Consider the following 13,706-nt stretch of genomic DNA (forward strand, 5'->3'; position numbering starts at 1 on the left):
ACATCCTTTCCCTGCTTTTCTTTGGCCTTGCTTCCAAATCTTGAGGAGGAAAGGCAGATCCTGACTCTGGCTTGGTCTTTGCAGCAGGCATCACCGGGGGAGTAGCCAGTCCATATGACTTACAGTAGCCGCTAACGTGTTGGTAGTGGTAACCACTTGTGCACCAGTGCTCACCTGAGCTGCAGACGAGGTGTTTGCATGCTGTCATGGCTCCAATCATGACAGCTCAGGGAAGTGCATCCACACCACCAGAGGGGAGAAAACCCCTCTGTGGTACTGTGTGTATCACCAAGGCTGGCCTAGAGAATTGTATAGCACCCTGGCATCACTTTGAGAGCGCATCCACATCTTAGTGGGGATGGGAAAGTCAGTATAGGAGTCTGTCCTATTTTTTCTGACTATAGTGATTTATAGGCTTGAATTTATGAGGCTTGAAGAAGGGAATTAGGAGTTTCCCAAACTGTACCCAAAGAACCCAAAGTCGTAATGCTCTGTCAGAAATGGGCTGAACTTCAGACAGTGCTGTACAGAAGCTTCCACCGACTGCCACTTATTCATTTATTATATCTCTTCTCTGACTGATGCAACTGTGGTGTAAATGGACCACTTACTTTCCATTTTTCAGGCACTAAGTTAGCAAAGGAAGCCAACGCAGCTGATTAATGAAGTTCATTAATCTGAGAACATGAAACCTAGAAGAAACAAAGAACTTAAAGTAAATAAACTTCACATTTTTTAATTTATTTATCCTTTATTTAGTAATAGCACCCAAAGCTGCATTATATTAACAAAAGTAATAAAGCTTTCATATTTTATTCCTACCAGTGCATTTCCAAATCCAGGTGAAATGCTGGAAACAAGTAATGCTGCCATACCATGAACACAGGGTGTAGATCACAATGATACACAACTTACAAGTGAATCCCAATGTAATAAAATAAAGAGTTGTAGTTTAGGTATGAAACCTGCAACGTAAGGAACTGTGGCCATCTCTATTTCCACAAAGTACCATAACAAAACAGCGGCTGTAGGAACTATAAAGATTACATACTTAATCATACTTTTTGCATCACTTTATTGAATACTCCATGTTGGATGTACAACTTATAGCTATAGTGTGTGTTGGCTACAATGCTACAGTGAGAATGTGTATTGCTTGTATTACAGAAAGGGTCATGAAATGTATGGACCTGTCTGCACGTTTAACAAAATGAAACAGCAATACAATAAAACTGCACCACGTGTGAATATTGTCAATGGTTAAGTTATAAAGTCATTCATTCAAAAATCCAAATATTTCAATGAAAAAAAGTATATAAAATGTAGTAAAACATAAATTACATTTAAAGGTCTGTACATGATTCATCCTGCAAATAGAAGCACAAAACCAGCACTTTGTACAGTATTGCTTATTTCGGTCTTCTAAAGTTCAAAGATTCATTTTCACTAAAGAGGCAGGAAAAAAACATGGTTTCACATGCAATCCAGCAGTAATTGTGGTAAATCAAGTAAGTCTCTAAGCCCACACAAAACCCAACACTTTTACAATGTAGGAACATGCATGTGGAGCCCTTTTCTATACCTGATAACCAATATGCAATTAAAGTTGGATTGTTAAGTTAGTGCACACCTACAATATCCCCTACAATATCCCCATTTTTGGTTAACAGTGTATTAAGGCTGCTTGCTGCTGAAAATACATAGCAGAGAAGGAATACTTTCATCCACAAATGCAGTCAGATGATCTCATTTGGAAGCTTCTGTCACAGTCATTCATTGGGAATGATGAAAGCAAGCCATCCTCTCTCCTCTCATGTTATTCCACAGGATGTTGTGGATGCTATAAGTTTATGTGGGTTCAAAATCATTTGGATAAATTCATGGTAGAAAATTCCATCGAGGGCTATTAAACAGAAAAAAAATTCCACTTCTGGCTTGGGAAGTCCCTAAGCCACAAATTGCTGGAGGCTGGGGAAATACCCTGGGGAAATTCTACAAGGGAAATTGCCCTTGCAGTCTTCCCTGGGCAGACATTATCGATGGCCTTTTGAGACATGCTACTGGGCTGGACAGACTTGTGGTCTGACTCAGCACAGTCAATTTTATGTTCATTTTCCTTACTTTTCTGTTTATCGTAATACAAACACGGATCAGTATTCTCAACTTGTTATTTTTTCAGACTCAAAAAGCAAACAACAATCTCGTGTCCATTATATCAAAGAGATAAATACTATAAACTAAGCTGTCCATCACATCCAGGGCACTTCTTTATGCTCAGAGCAATTCTGCAACCATAGTTGGATTCCTTTTTGTGTTATTGGTTTAAGCATAATTCACTAACATTACACTCACATATCATGATATACATGAAGTGCAATGCTACTCTGCAATACGTTGCACAGCAACAGTACATAACTGAAAAGCAGCTTCCCTCAAGAACTGTAGGACAGTAAAAAAGATTAAACCCAGCAATTCTATACCATCATATTTGCAAAATCTGATGGTGGCAATGGTCAATAAACCCCGTATATGATTACTGCTGCACTTTACATAGATGTAGGTTTTTTAGTTTTCTTTCTTTTAGTCAGATCAAAATCACTGCTATTAAGCCTAAGGATCTACAGTCTCCATGCATGGAAGTGATGTGATTTTTTTAGTAAGAGGCCAAATTCCTTAGGCTTCTGATTGAATTTCTGCTTCGTCCATCTGAAGTGTGTCATTATCACCCAGCAATTCTGTTTCAGGCACAGAGCCCTCCTCTTCCTCCTCCTCCTGGACGGGATTCTGGGCGATGTCTTCTGTTCCATTGTGTGTGTCATCTGTGCCCTCCGAGAGCAGAGCAGCCCTGTCAGCCACCGACGCATTGGAAGGTGCTGTTGTTACGTAGCCTGTGCTGGTGGATCCGCTCCCACTGTGGTGAGAGCCTGGTTTGGGAATGATCTGGGGAGGCATTTGCTGAGGAGCCATTTGCATTGGAATTTGGACGGGATAAAAATTTGGCAAGTAAGCGCCATAGGCCGGCATTGGCTGGTAACCATTGACTGGAATGTAGAGCTGAGGAGGTGGGACCATCGGTCTCATCTGCCCTTTCATTTGTATGAACTGCGGTTGAGGGAAAGCTGGAGTTTTCTGCTTTGGTCCAATGTACCTAGCATTGCTGACGTTGCTAACAGGGCTTGTGCTGAGAGAACTTGTTTGTGTGGTGTTGCTTGCCCCAGAGGTTTGCGCCGAGCTGTTGTAATTAGAAAGGTTTCCCCATGTTCTTAGTCTGTTGTGTATATCTTTAAATCTTGGTCTTCTGTTGGGAAATTCATTCCAACACTCCAACATCAAAGTGTATATCCATGTGGGGCAGTCGTCAGGACATGGCAAAACCTGTCGGTTCCTGATCATCTCGATGACATCCTGGTTAGAATAACCACAGTAAGGCTGCAGGCCATAGCTGAAAACTTCCCACAACACAACTCCATATGACCATATATCTGAATCAATAGAAAACTTGCCATACATAATAGCCTCAGGGGACATCCACCGGATAGGAAGAAGGGAATTTCCCATCAGCTTGTAGTAATCAGCAGCGTAAACTTCCCTGAAAAGGCCTAAATCAGATATTTTCACATTCAGTTTATCAAACACCAGTATATTTCTAGTGGCCAAGTCCTTGTGGACAACATGGTGGCTTGAAAGGTATTCCATTCCTGCAGCTATCTGAGTCACAATGTGGAAAAAGTCTGCTGGTTCCAGAGTGGATTTTACTGTCTTGTCATCGTCAGTGCTGCCAACATCTGAATGGGGAGATCTCATCACCAAGAACTCATGGAGGTCGCTGTGGGAACAATAACTAAATATCATGCTTATGGGTTGTTCCTTCGTCACTATTCCCAGCAAACAAACAATGTTTGGATGCTGTAATCGTGATCTCATCATTGCCTCATGTTTGAATTCTTCCCGAAGAGCCAGTTCTGCTTTGTCTTTAAGTGTCTTGATAGCAACAGCTTGCGTCTGTTCACCTGGTGCTGTACCAAAAAGATGCCCCTTGTAGACTTTGCCAAATCTCTCTTCTCCTAGTTCCTCCATAAACCGCACAGTGGACAGATTGATTTCTTTAAGTTTAGCCTAAAATATAGCAAAGAAGATAAGTAAGTCAGTAAAAAAGATCAGAATGTTTTCTAAACAACAGAATCTCTTATTAAAGAAAAGCTCCCAGTGGTAGATGCTCCAAATGGAAGATAAATTGGGCCAAAATGACTATCCAGTTTTTTGTATATTCACATCAGTATATTGATTTTACAGTTAATCTTGAAATGAGTTATACTATTATCAGAAGTGTAAATTGAATTATGCTGCAAGATGATGAGTATAATTATTTTTACAAAGGAGCAATCATATTTTCTGCAAGCTAAAGGAATAATTGGTTCAGAGTAAATCTGGCAAACAATGACATCTATTAACTGCAGGTGCACTTGCCCTACAGATCAACCCAGAGGTGCCCACTGGAGATCTGTCAGAAAAGCTGTGGGCACTGGCTGAGGAGGTGGCAGCCTTGGGATGAACTGAAACATCTCTTCCAGCAGAAGGAGGAACAAACCCTGTCTCTTTCGGTTCTGCAGTAGCAGATATGCCCTTTCTCCTCTGTTCCACTATAGGAATGGCCCCTGCCTGTGGGCAGCAGTACACAGTACCCCTGCTGAGAAACCTCACACTAGCTCTGATGAAGAAGGGGGTGGAAGGGGAGCAGAAGGAAGAAGGAATTTCTCCCCGCTACGTGAAGGAAAAGGTGGCAAAGCCAAAAGTGAGAAACCCCCAGAGCCTCCCTCCTGCAGCTGGCAGGGAAAGCAAGGGAGTTTGTGATGGTCATCTAATGGGTCTATCCCGACCAGCATGGGCTGGAGGAGTCTCTGACCAAGCCAGATGAAGCCGGCACAGCTTCACACACAGGCCACTGCAGCAGGAGGGAGCAGGACAGGCTGGAAAAAGGCTTTAACAGGTGATTTGGGAACAAGCTCTGATTTTGGTGGCCAACAGACTGTGGTCTGGACCAGGCAGTTTCCAGCATAGCCCACACTCAGCCATTAAACCTCCCCCTTACCACACAAAATCAATGCAATTTGTTACAACCAGTAATATTCTGCAAATATTCTACAGTTTCTGAACAGATGTTGCCAATTGTTTCAAGTTGAGCATTGTTTTTTAGAGCTTGCATCTTGTAAATGCTGTGATTAGAAATTCAACATTAGCTCTGAACAGGATTTTAGCTCAGAGATCAGTTAGTTGACCCAGAAAATCGTATGCAGGAGCTGAGATCTGTAGACAGAAGTTCAAAGCCATTTTCATTTCACCATCCTTTGTGATACACAGCCTTAGAAACATGTTGCACCCCGGCTCAGCTCCCCACTCGGTGGTGGTTCAGAATACCAGCAGACTGAGCCGATGGATTAGACAAGAAATCCCACTGTGCATTCTGCTTTAAACAAGCAAACTGTCCGCGTCATTACCAGGAGCGAAAATGAGCTGCAGGCTGAAGACTGGATCAGAAATAACACTTCCAGTCAGTAAGACAACAGGCAGAATGGGGATTGACAGGTAAGGACAAATGTCATAAAATACTTTGTCCTGAAAGCTGTTGCCTGAGGCCAGGATTTTGAGATACAGCTAGTGAGTGTGAGACCTGGTTTTCACTGAAGCAGATGGCCAGCACAGTACGAAAATTAGGTCCCTTAGAACACAGCTCAATTCTAACACTGACAACCCGAGACACTGAAAATCACGACACCTTGGAAATACGTGGCCTAAGCAAATTCTGGAAAAAATACCTGTTTGTGTTGATTAATGAGTGGCATTTCCATGTCCTGGCTAGGAGATGCCATTAGCTGGCGGCGCTGTGGTGTAGCAGCAGATGCCTTCTGCTTGTTTCTGCACATACAGACCAGGAAGAAAAGGCAGGCAATAACCAGAGGGATGGCTATGCTGGGAACCAGGATGTAGAGGATTCCCATTTTACTGCTGTCACGTGGACCTGTCAGGTGCAGAAATGTTCATTGTTTACAATATGTATTTTTAATACCTTCAATAGTAAAGCAAAAAAAACCCCAAACAAATCCAACCCCCCAAACTACGGTATGATTATTAATACTATATTTTAATGCTATATTTTAAACATAAACTCCTATAGCTTGAAAACAGAAGTCACATTACCATCTCCCCTTCTCCATAACCTTCCATTAAATATTCCAAAGAAACTTGAATGGACATAGCAACTAGCAGTATGATGACAAACTAGGAGCCCCACATTTAATGTGTTGACTGTAACAGTATGTGGTTTATTTCACTTTATTTTTGAGGCTTCTGGTTGTGGAAACTGCAGAACATAGGCCAGAGTATCATTGCATTATCTTGTTCAGGGGAAAAAAAGCAAGTGAGTAGTCTTCATCACAGTATATAAAGCAGTGAACTCAATGTGATAAACCACAGGACAACATTGCAGTCTGGCCTTCTCGCCCAACTTCAGCCATTTCATCAGCACTTTGCCCACTTTTTACCTCCACTGGTACTATTTCTGCCTAGAATAAAATAAATCTCACTTCTCACTGGCAGAGATATTATTTGTTCTGTACTTAATAGAATTAAAGTGCTTTTATCTTACAGTGAGACAGACATGAAAGAGCCAACCATACACTTAATAAGACTGTTCTGGAACCTTCCTAAAGTGCTTTTTTCTTGATACTTAGAGACTCTAGGAAAGCATAATGATGTCCAAAATGTTCACTGGAACAGCCTGGGACGTTTTCTGCAGTCGTGGTTTTGCTCTTTGTGGCTGCTGCTTTCACCACAACCACATCCCAGTGTTATCTTTACACCATGTTACATGCAACATAGAAATATATTATAAATGTCAAATCATGTTACTGTAAATAAGTGAAGTAACTAAAAAATTTCATGTCAATTTTGAGTGCTCTTAAATATCCATGCAATCTGTAACAAAACCTCTTTTATGGCTTCCATGATACATCTGTTGCTGCAGGAAACATGCTTTTCTTCCTAATGAAGCACAGTACTAAGCTGCTTTGTCGTGTCCAAAGACTGTCACCACTGTAACAGCTCTAGACTGAAGACTGTGCCAATACAGGGAAGTGAGTGGGACAGTATTAAGCTGCGTGCTTTTTATTTTTGCTGTCAGTTGTGCAGTACAGAGCCACTAGCAGATAGTGTAGGACTTTTCTGATAAGATCATCTGTTTTATTACGTCTCTGCTTCTGCACGCCACATGGTTTCCTTCCAACCAAGCATGGTGCTCTATCTCCCTCTAGAGGATCTGAAAATCCTTGCTGCCTGCAAGTTGCCATACAGAGCTAAAGCAATATATAGGGTGAGCAAACCAAATACATACAGGTGATAAGTACATCAAGTCTGGCATTTGACAAATTAGAATACAAACTACAAATCATCGTTAATTATTATCTAAGCTTAAGCACCCAATATGTAACAAAAAAGTGTCACTATCTCAGTTACAAGCTCTGATCTCCAGAAAATATTAAATACCTACAACACAAGATAAGGGTGCCGCATTATAGCAAGTGAAACATTTGAAAGCATAACCACCTTAAGTGAATTGTACTTGTAAAAATAGGGAAAATTCAAAATCACACAGGACTCAGGACAGTAGTAGGGGAAAAAAAGAAAGAGAATACATACTACAAGAAGGTATGTCACACAGTTCCATGCGTACGTTTTTATTCTTTGTAAAACACCAGGGCCCATCCATCTGACCTCCAGGATTTCGGCAATATGCATGTCCTCCACCTAGCTCTGGAAACTGTGTGCTTGTCAGATCATGGTTGTGCGGACTTTGGGAGTCCCATAGTTGGCAAGTGTGGCCAGACTTGGTAACACTGACCGTCCCTCTGTAGTCTGCTCCAGAACCATTATAGCACTGATGATCTGCAAGACAGAGTTTGACAAAACGTTGCAAATAACAAAACAATCAAGTCCAGCAAGACCAAAAAGTTGAAGTGCATAGACCATGTATGCAAAAAGTACTTGAATTTAGGTACTTCAGGATTTAAATGAAAGCTGTGGGTTTTGAAATTTCAGTTCTGCAGGTATCTGTACTCTTACACCCAGATATCTGGATTCTGCTCTTGAGCGTCTCAGCTCTATGGCTATACATACCAATATCTGGTAACTCTGGGTGCAAGTTGATACTAAGAAGCATGGATGGACCTTTTGATACAGGACAAGGTAAGTTAAACTAAATTAGAGATCTGAGTTTTACTTCAGGAAAAGTCTTCAGATGCCAACAGTGTAAACTTCCTGTCACTTTTATTTCTCATAATCTTCCTGTCTTCCTCAAACTGCTCACTTCCTAGAGAAACTAGTGCTGCATTTCCTAATGCCCCTTGCCAATTTTTCCTTCTTTTCTTGTTTAGAAAGAAGGGATTCAGGCTTTTCTTCTCTTTAGATACATCACTTTCATACCTGCTGACCTCCTATCTTTATTATCTCTCTGTTTTGTTGCTATTGTCTCTTCACACTTCTTGAGTGCTTGTCTCTCATATGTATCACCTGAACTGAATAATGCATTTTCCTGCACATTTGCAACACTAGCTTCTCCACTTTTCTGAGTTCCCCTCCCCAGAACTCAGGAATCCAGCTCTCTCAAAGCCCTTCCTCCACATCCCCAGGGTATTCACATGGAGGCTGTTCCACCAGAGGGAGAACCACTGGCTCTGAGGACCATGAACTACTTCAGCCAGACTTTTTGTTGTTTTTATTCTCATTCTTTTTGTTTGATAGCTCTTCCCTGGCTGATTTGTCTCTGTCATTGTCTTTGAAGCTACACTAGGTTATTGCCTTACTAGCGCAGAGTCTTCCATGTCCGCCAATATGCCATGACCCCTGCTCCTAGCTATGGGTTCAGACAATGGATATTCAGAATAATCTTATCACACTTTGAACATTAAACATCTTTAGTCTGTTGGAACTTCCTTGTTGAACATTGTAGGGGATGGTGATTAATTGCTAGGAAACGGAGTAGGCAGAAAAAGTGTCAGCACATAATTACTGACAACGGAACAGCCCTTCTACTCCCGGATACAAATATAAATTCATGTAAGCGAGATCAATGTTTTCACCCATCCTGTGTGAGTGAAGAAAGACAATTACACTCCATGTTTGATTTACAGGGTTAATATTCTTGTGGATTTCCATAGAGAAAGAATGAACATTAAATGTTTAATTTCTTAACAGATTTTTCCAGTGAAGCTTCCAGAGCCTATTCGAGGTTTATTGATAGGTAAACAGAAGTCAGAAATAGCTGTATGGGGGACTCATCCAGAAAGGCAAGGACTGAGCCAGAGATGGGGGCAGGCTTGTGGGAAGGGAAGCCTGCAACACACTGCTGCCCCTCGCTAATCTGAGTCAAATTGGTTGTGTGAACACAGAGTTTTATAGCCCAGGGTGGTTAATATAACCCTTTTCAGTACCAAGCAGCATCCTTTAAACTGTCTCGCCATCCTAACTATACCTTACAACAGTGCAAAATTGTGGTCAGTATTAACGTGATAAAAAGTAGTAACATCCAGTATAGCAGTACTTCTTTTAGAAAAAGAATGACTGATAAAATATTGTGTCTCAGACCCAACCTGAGGAAGCAACAAACTCTACTTTTTCCCAGTGATGAAACACCCAGACTTACATCGGCTGAGTCTCTCCACAGGGATCCCAATCCTTATGCAGTTGGCAGCTTCCAAGGTGTCAGGTCGTGGGAGATCCTCACACTTAGGCAACTGAAGCTGCATCAAGATGAGGGGGTTTGACCTAGCAATGTTGTACTCTTGCCTACAGAGATCGTTCTCCAGAACTTCACATTCATCCCGGCACAGCTCCCGCGGCTTAGGGGTCCGAGAGCGCTCATCACACAGGGGAAACACAAAGTGGCAGAACGATGGTATAGCAAACTGTGAGCACTGATCAGACAAATGTGTGGAAGTGCCAATCATGGTAAATGCAGCTGGAAGGGAACAAAAATACTGCTTATGTATTAATGCACAAAAAGCATGAGAAACAACATAATTTTCATGTCATTTGCCTTTTACAGCTTTCATCTTTTCTTGAGCATCTGAAAGCCTACCGAGCAGTGGGGAAATGAATTCATTTCTGCTGCAAAGGAGAGTTGACAAATGCAGACAGCAAATCCAGCATCCCAGTGTCCCTCTGACGTCTGCACAGAGCTTGTAGGACCTTGGTTCTTAGGAATGTACCCAAGTGACTAGCATTGAGCAAACTGTTGGTGCTTGACTAATTTTAACTTGAAAGGATACGGAGCAAAGGCAAGACACACCTGCCAGGATGCTGACATGAATTTCCAAAGTGCCAAATTAGGTAAAATCTGAACGAGGATCACCTAGCTTCTCCCTTCTGTAGACATTTTGATCAATAAACAAGACAAGTGTTTTTCAAGTCTTGACAGGCAAAATGAAGTGTGCCATTGGTATTTGGGGAGATATTGCTATTAATAGACATGAGAAGCCTAACAGGCAGCAGTTTTGGGAAAAATGAATGTAATCAATCTCAGCATACTGATCACAATAAGATGAATGTCATAATGAATTAGGAGCTTAATCCTCCCCTTCAGCTCTCAGCATCTACACACTAACATTTATCTGCCAGTTTTCTTACACATTGCAAAAAAAAGACAAATGTGCATGTTCATCATGTACTGGGGATGAATCAAGCTTTAAATGTAGGAACATTCATTCCCACACTGGAAAGCGTCATTTGTGAGTGAGGCTTACTAGACTGCACATTCCACTAATGCACACTGTAAAAAGGAAATGAGCAATTCCAAATCATTCAGCAGTCTATTTACAACCTACAGATCAATTCTTTGCCTCTTGTCCAGCTCCCTACTTTCAACCATATACTTCCTGCTGCCACCTGCTATCAGGGAGTCTCCTGCCTCTTCCTAAACACCACACGTGCAGCAAGCAGCCCCAGCTCCAGCCCTTTGTACTGTTTACACCTTTGCTTATTTTAATACAAGAATATTAACACAATAATATAACCATTTATCAGTCATATAGGGAACACTGCATGCAAGCATGGTATCAGACCTCAAACAACAGCTGTGACGTGCTTGTCCTGAAGACTAACAGGGAAAAAATAAACTTGGATGAATGAAACAGTCACTGTTGGGTATTTGAAACACCACACTAATTTCTGTGAAGGCATTACAGAATTTAGATCAGCATGAGCAAAGTGTGCACAATTCACAACCATGTCTTTATTTTGATGGGAGATGCAAAAGCCAGCAGGACTGTGTGGTGGCATCTAAGGGGTTTTTAAGTTATTAAACTGATATTAAACAGCACAGCAAAGACATTGCTAGCCACACATATCCACAGGTCAGGGGTCAGGTCCATGCACTCTTTATTGCTGGTCCTCCAGTCTTTCAAGTCATGTGTCAAGTTTTTCTCCAGAAACGTCCTTCTTTTTTTAATAGAAGGCTGCAACTCTCACCTAACCACATGGCCAGGACCGAACAGCACCAGGGGTCATAGAGACAAAGGGAATGCATTTCACACATCAGCACAGCAGGGAAATGAAAATCTGGAATGAAAATTCCCCACAGAAGTTGCCTGTAACCCTGTTAAATGTTATTGGCGTCGGGCAGTAGGTGTCACCATTTCCCACGCACAGACTCCCCTGAACGTCCTACAGCTCTTAAGCACAAAGACCTTCCACCAAAAACTGTGCTTAGGAAGTATGGGCAAAAGTATAAGCAAAATCTCAGCAGCAGTTATATAGCAGATTTTTTTTAATCTAACAAGTTACCGCAATTTCAAAAATACCCCATCATTCGGACAGAGAACACCCAGTCTTGCAATACTTGTTTCACATACAAGAAAACTCTTAAGAACCAAGTATGCTGTGAAGTCCTCAGGGTTATTTTGCATAAGACATTTGGTATGTCTTTCAGATGTATATACTTAGAAGATTATTAATGGATTATCATTACCACCTGGCTAGGCATGGGGCAGCTCTACATGGTCGTTCACAGAGTTTTCCTAAAAAAGAATGATTCCATCAGAAATTCTCCTCCACTCCAGGATAGAGAGTCCCAGCCTCCGAAATCTAACCAATAATCAGTGATGTTAGGCATCCAGCAGCCAGGTCGTGAATGTCCATGTTGTATATTCCAGAAACAAGTATAACTTGATCAAGAAACATTTTCTGGAAGATATCACAGTTTTTTGGTTGTTTATTTATTTTTAGAAGGACATTATAGACCTAATCCACGGAGTTACAGATTTAATTATTTCAGATAGCTGAACATTTCCATGTTGCTGAAAAACATCCAAATAGGATAGAGATTATGTTGTAGAAAAAAATGGTATCATTAGTCTGTATTAATTAATGACATAATGGTAAAAGAGGCTGGAATTACAACAGAGCACAGGAGAAAGGAGGGAAGGGAATGAGTTGTTACTGCACAGGGAAAGGTCAACACCTGGATTTTGCCGGTCCCAGAATCTGATTGCTATTTCAAGAACAGAAAAAAAACCTGACCTGGATTTCTGGCTTGACAATGAGTCTTTAATGTAATATCTTTAGGGAGACAGAGGGGACAGGTGAAGTGAAACTCTTTTTGGCAACTAGTTATCTTAAAATTGCAGATCAAATTAGTTAGCCATATCTGGCCAGATGCAAATGAGCTCCTGCTGGAATGAGTTAACTGGCCATATATTACAATAAACAGTTTGCTTTATTTCATGGATTCATTCACTTGCTCTGCTTGTGTATATCAGAGTCACAGTTGCTAATGTCAGCTAAAACTGAGGTCCAGTGAAGAAAACCCATGTTGATGTACAGCCCATTAAAACTCATTAAGGTTTTGGATGCATGTTTGTGACTCTGTACCAAAATGATGATCAGAGAAACAATCAGCAGGGGCAGAGCACAGGAAGGTCAACTCTTGTTTTATATAAATAAATGTGAAATCCAGACTCTGCCAAGATTATGCAATAGGGAAGGAAACCCAAGAGAAAAGCCACCATACACTTTTCAAGAAAGTAAAAATCAGTAATTTTTTTGTTACTTCACAAAATTATTTTTAAAAAAAAATCTTCTTTTTGCATCCATCATGCAAAAAGTTCCAGTATAAACTCCAAGTTGTTAAAAAGTTAATGCTCTGACATTTTACTCAAGGACATGGAAGAAGCTTCTACACATTACAGCAGATATTTATCTTCCTTGCTCCCAATTTTGTTAACAGCACAAATGGGAAACTGGCTCACCTCCTCTAAACCTTAATTAAGGATGTCTTAGTCATTGACCAATAAAACTAAAAAGGGTGATAGCACTATTTATATTTTAATTGGATACTTTCATGGATGTTTTTTGCCCTGCTACAGAGATATATAAGCTTACCAGTAATTCGGTTTTCAATTTCCCCTTGCATCTGGAGGGAGTCCACATAAATGGTCCTGTTTCCAATGATTCGTGCACACGCAATTCCCCTGTAGGGCTGACAGAACCCATCTTCATGGTAATCTTCTCTGCAAAAGACAGGTTAGGATTTTATAAGCAGATGTCTAGCTGTCCCTGATGAATTTTTACAAAATTAATTCTTAGAAAAGCAGAAAACCCCAAAAGACTGTAAATCTGAAATTGTTCCATTCCCCAGGTGCAGCTTTCTCCTCCAATTC

The 13,706-nt window shown here is 41.0% G+C and overlaps 1 protein-coding gene across 2 annotated transcripts in view; it reads right to left on the bottom strand.

Annotated features, from left to right (window-relative positions):
- Nucleotides 1-1,058: 1,058 nt before the first annotated feature.
- Nucleotides 1,059-13,706, bottom strand: part of ROR2 (receptor tyrosine kinase like orphan receptor 2) — a 162,399-nt gene continuing 149,751 nt past the window's right edge. For both annotated transcript variants that reach the window (XM_069776897.1, XM_069776896.1), the window contains 5 exons: nt 13,429-13,556; nt 9,695-10,009; nt 7,693-7,938; nt 5,814-6,016; nt 1,059-4,116 (listed from right to left, as the gene is read on the bottom strand). In XM_069776897.1, coding sequence (XP_069632998.1) covers nt 2,674-4,116; nt 5,814-6,016; nt 7,693-7,938; nt 9,695-10,009; nt 13,429-13,556 — 2,335 coding nt within the window. In that variant the 3' untranslated portion in view covers nt 1,059-2,673. The remainder of the gene's footprint in view (nt 4,117-5,813; nt 6,017-7,692; nt 7,939-9,694; nt 10,010-13,428; nt 13,557-13,706) is intronic.

This window comes from Haliaeetus albicilla, chromosome Z, assembly GCF_947461875.1.
Source record: "Haliaeetus albicilla chromosome Z, bHalAlb1.1, whole genome shotgun sequence".
NCBI lineage: Eukaryota > Metazoa > Chordata > Aves > Accipitriformes > Accipitridae > Haliaeetus > Haliaeetus albicilla.